Raw genomic sequence first — 4570 nt, forward strand, 5'->3', positions numbered from 1 at the left:
ACTTTTTTTTTGTTACTGATTTTTTGTTTTGTTTGCTGCAATAATAAACCCTTTTGTTTCAGTCACAGCAAGAAAAAAAAAAAACCCAAACAAACAGACAACCCTCTCTGGAAAGTGTAGAAATCAAAAGATTTGACCAGAAATTAAAGGTGGGGAAGGGAAAGGGGCTGGGTTTTGTTTTTAAAATAGGACTGGAAGTTCAAACATTGAAATGTTAGGAATGATGGCCAACCCTCTTTGCAAGGCAAAGCCTTCCAGTAATCTCAGCATCTGTGGTTTTTGTTTTAAATTCCTTTTTCTCTTCTGGGTGCTGATACTTCTCCATCCTCATATTCTTGGTGTTTTGTTTTGTGTTTTTCGTGTTGTTGTTTCGCCTTTGTCACTACGTCAATTTGCCCTCATGTCCCTTACACACAAGCAAAATACTCCTTCAGCGCAGCGAAGAGGTGCTGAATGACTGGCACACTCCACCACCCGCCCAGCAGTCTCTGCCTTGTCAAGCGGCTCATGTTGGAGACATCGGTATAATGCACAGGGAAGCCAAACACCCTTTCCATTCCTGTGCACCATTCCTGTCCTCTTTCTCATTCATAAAGACGGCAAAATGCTGGTCTTTGCCCTGCTTTATGGAGTTTGACCTAGTAGTAATGGTCCTTACTTTGCTGAACTTGACTGTTCTGCCATGTTCCAGACATTCCTGTAGCTACAGCTTATCGTTCGTAGTGGATGCCAACGGCCTATTCATACCGGGAAGGTTACCCCAGAACTAGCGGTTCCTGTGTACAGCAGACACTTCTTTCGCATCAATCATCACAGGGTTGGACTCGAGAAATCGCGAGATGACCCTCTTGTCACTAACACCCACGGCCACCATTATCCTCCAAGAGCCATAAGAAGGGACGATCATCTCCCTTCTTGGGCCGCGCATCATGCAGTAGGCGGTAGAACTCAAAGAAGAGGCAGCCAGTACCCTTGTAGAGTAAATATCTTGAGGGCAGGGTTGACGATGGAGAGGTTATTTCAAGGACTGCCCCCAATCACCAGATCAAATGGGCCCCACTGCTGGATATGCTTCTGGGTAATGCTGCGGACGTCGCCAACGTACATGATCTTCCCCTGAGGTCGAACCATGCCCACTGTGACGGAGTCCACACACACCTCTGAGGCAATGTAGCGGTCCACCTGAATACCCAAGTCCTTCAGCACCAGAAGCCCTGTAGCAATTCCATCAAACAGGGACAGCACCTGGATGGGTGCTGGACTAAGCCTCTTCTTAGTCCAGACAGGTGAGTAAACTTTCGGAGGGTCAAATTTCTGGTCATGGTTGTTCGCGAAGAACATCTGGAGCCTTGAGGGCCAGTCGTCCCGCCTCCGCAGCAGCCCATAGGTACACTTGTGTCGGCACATGTTGCAGTTCTAGGAGTCTTCCTTAATGACTGCCTGGACAGCCCCTGGCCCCACCAAGACATCCACACACTCCACGCAAAAGCACCGGCAACAGTTGTTGTTCTCACACATGAGCACCTCAAGACCCCCATAGCAGATGGTGCAGTAGGACTGATAACTGTCGTCATCGTACTGGCATGTACACTCCAGGAAGCAGTTCTTGTCATTCTGGCACATTCCTTCGATGAGGAGAGGTATTTCAGGGTAACTTGGAGTCTCCACAAAAGATGCAGCTATCCTTGCTGTTCCAGCACTTTTGCTGCACCTTGTATACCAGCCGCTATCTTTTGCGTTCATCAATGATCTCCTTGACTTGGGGCTTCTCAGTTGTGCTCTTCTGGGGCTTTTTGGCTGGTGGAGATGAAGCATAGGCAGCTAGCTGCCTGGGATTCAACCCACATGTCTTTTAAACTTCTTTGTAGGGAATCTTCTCTTCTGGTGGCTCCAGGCCCTTTAGTCCTGAGGGCTGAAAGCCCCCAAGAGCCCCTCAGATCATTTGTTTGCTCTGCACCTCCAAAACCGTGGCAGTGTCACTCTTGTTGCTGTCGTGGCACTCCGGAAACAGCTTTCCTGCGTGACTGCTGACCACCTGCAGGACTTCATAGATGGCTTTGCAGTGCATGGTCTGCCTGGTGGAACACATTACAAAAGGAGCTCAGCTGCAGCAGTTTGTCCACACACACCACGGAGAACATGTAGTCTCTGAACCATATGACCCAGCGAGTGCCTTCAGCTGCTCAGCTCCAGCCCGTTATCCACCAAGACACAATACGGCCTGGCCACTGGGAGAAACCCCCCAGCTTTCCCCACAGGAGTGCCCCAATGCCAACGCCCCAGCCATCCTCATACTCAGGTTCATCATCAGCTGCTTTGGTGGCATTCTTGTCCCTGCTGTCCTCCCCCTCAGGTTCAGGTGTGGTGGCCACAGTGGGGAATGCAGGGTCTATGGGCTGCTGCACAGCAGGAGGGCTGGCCTCCTCCACCTTCTAAGACTCTCCGGGTCCCTGGTTTTCTTCCACAGCATTCATTATTATAATTACCTTGACTTTCTTCTCTGCCCATAAGGCCAGGCGCAGCCCCTCTGTGGTCCAGCTCAGCTCCTTCCAGTTTTAACATTTCATTTTAAATAGATTCTTTTTTTCTTTACAATTTCCCACTGCCAGGTTTCAGGTATAAGAAACTGCAATACTTAATTACTTTATTGATTTAGAAGGGATAAACAATGTCTCATTAGTAATAAATAGATAGCTAACTGGTTTTCACCTCTTCATTTGTTCCTAAGACTTCATTAAAACAAAAAACAAAAGAAACAATTCTGCCAAGAAAGTACAAGTGTCTCTTTTTAAGTAAAAATATAGATAAATAATACTTAGTAATATCCCTTTGTTTATCAAGAACAGGGGTCACCATGAGGTGAGGTTGCTGAATTTGCTATTATATTGAACAATGATAGATACTTATCAAATTCTTTTCAACAACTATGCTAAAAATACTTAGTAGGAAGTTAGCTAACTCACTCTGGTTGTTCCTCATCTCCAAAATATTTTACCATTAAAATATTAATATTTTTAACAAGAAAAAAAGGAATGGAAACATAGTGTAGCTTCCAACAGGAAATACTAACACACTTACATTATTCATTTTCACAAAGAGAATTATAATAATTACAACAATCTCTTACCTAGTCTAGGACATGATAGTTTCTTAAAACCGTCACAATCTATACATAAGCCAGTCTTGTAATGGTCATATGAAGGACAAGGAAATGAAACAAAGTTGCATTGTGTTTCCAAAGATGCCATGAAGAAGTGAACTGCTCTCTGGTGGTCACACTTTATAAATTCAATCCCTTAAGTATTAAATAAAGCAAAATAACTGCAGATGATTAAGCCAAGTCAAGAAAATTAGAGGAACATTAAATATTAGGCTCTTGTAAATACAGTATACCTTATGAACATTAACATGTTGACTATGATACAGTTTGCTCTCAATTCAGCATATGGTGCTATTGAAAATTCAAGTATGTTTGTTACATTGGATTGATCATTAGTTTTCCTAAATGAGATTTTCCACAACAAATAGGTCTAATTTTAATAATTTAGTAAGTTTTACAAATATGATAGGCAAAAATATTATCTTTAACACTAGTAGACATATTTCTTCATTCTCATCCCACACCCTAACATTGTATCCAGTGTCAGAGGTGACAAAGACACCTGGTGAGATTAAAACTTTATCATGTTCCTTACTCTTTCTAACTTCTCCTATCATCATTCCCTTAGCTAAACTTCAACAACTACATAGAATGTTAGTTAGGTGTTACTTGGTCACTGCCACTGTGGTCCTAGGCACATTTCTTGCTATGGTTCTGAAGTGAGCCAAATTGCACACTTTTAATAGTTACTCAACTATCTGTATGTACAAGACAAGCAAATGTCAAGAGCTTATGAAACCCAGTCTACAGTTTCTGAGGAACCCCTAGTAAGTTTGAACCACCGACTTTGCAGTTCAAACTGAACTTGAGGCCCACTGCTTATCCTACAGTGCCACACCAGGACTCCACACCAGAAGTTAGTTACCCTCAAATTGTCTCTGATTTATAGCAAATTTAAGGTTAAATCCTAAGATCAGACTTGTGCTATGCCTATGTTAGCTGTTTATATTTCTTCAATGACTTGAAACTTGTTTTAATGTTTAAAATAATCATCTAAAACTACTGAAACAACAATGTAATAGGTCTCACCTATGATGAAATGGGATCTCTACTGACAAAATTATGAACTAACCAAAATTAAGAAATACACCATTGTTCACTAATAACACTTCAAATCATGGGCACTGTTGATAAACTCAAAATAGTGCCCAAAGATCAAGACTGAAAAAAATATATTGGCTTTCTTTTACCATTTTGAATCACATGTAATTTATTCAAAATATTACCATTTTACCTGAAAACAGTGATTTAGGACAGCCAGGTTGCTTTTTTCCTCCATTAGGATAAAAATCAATATGTCCCAAGGACTCCTTAATGCCTAAACCTGAAAAAAAAAAAAAAAGAACGGAAAAAAGGCAGAGTATATAATAATTAGTTCAGAAGAACTATGTAAAACAAAATCACCATTTT

At 42.1% G+C, this 4570-nt stretch overlaps 1 protein-coding gene and 1 pseudogene across 1 annotated transcript in view; both read right to left on the reverse strand.

Annotated features, from left to right (window-relative positions):
• LIPI (lipase, member I) overlaps nucleotides 1-4570 on the reverse strand; it is a 75088-nt gene that overhangs the window by 35254 nt on the left and 35264 nt on the right. Inside the window, exons 5-6 of the mRNA XM_006866448.1 lie at nucleotides 4395-4484; nucleotides 3128-3295 (exon numbers count right to left, since the gene is read on the reverse strand). Of these exons, the coding sequence (XP_006866510.1) occupies nucleotides 3128-3295; nucleotides 4395-4484 (258 nt within the window). The remainder of the gene's footprint in view (nucleotides 1-3127; nucleotides 3296-4394; nucleotides 4485-4570) is intronic.
• On the reverse strand, nucleotides 408-2498 carry LOC102831878 (annotated as a pseudogene).

The sequence above is a fragment of the Chrysochloris asiatica genome, unplaced genomic scaffold, assembly GCF_000296735.1.
Source record: "Chrysochloris asiatica unplaced genomic scaffold, ChrAsi1.0 scaffold00091, whole genome shotgun sequence".
Taxonomy (NCBI): Eukaryota; Metazoa; Chordata; class Mammalia; order Afrosoricida; family Chrysochloridae; genus Chrysochloris; species Chrysochloris asiatica.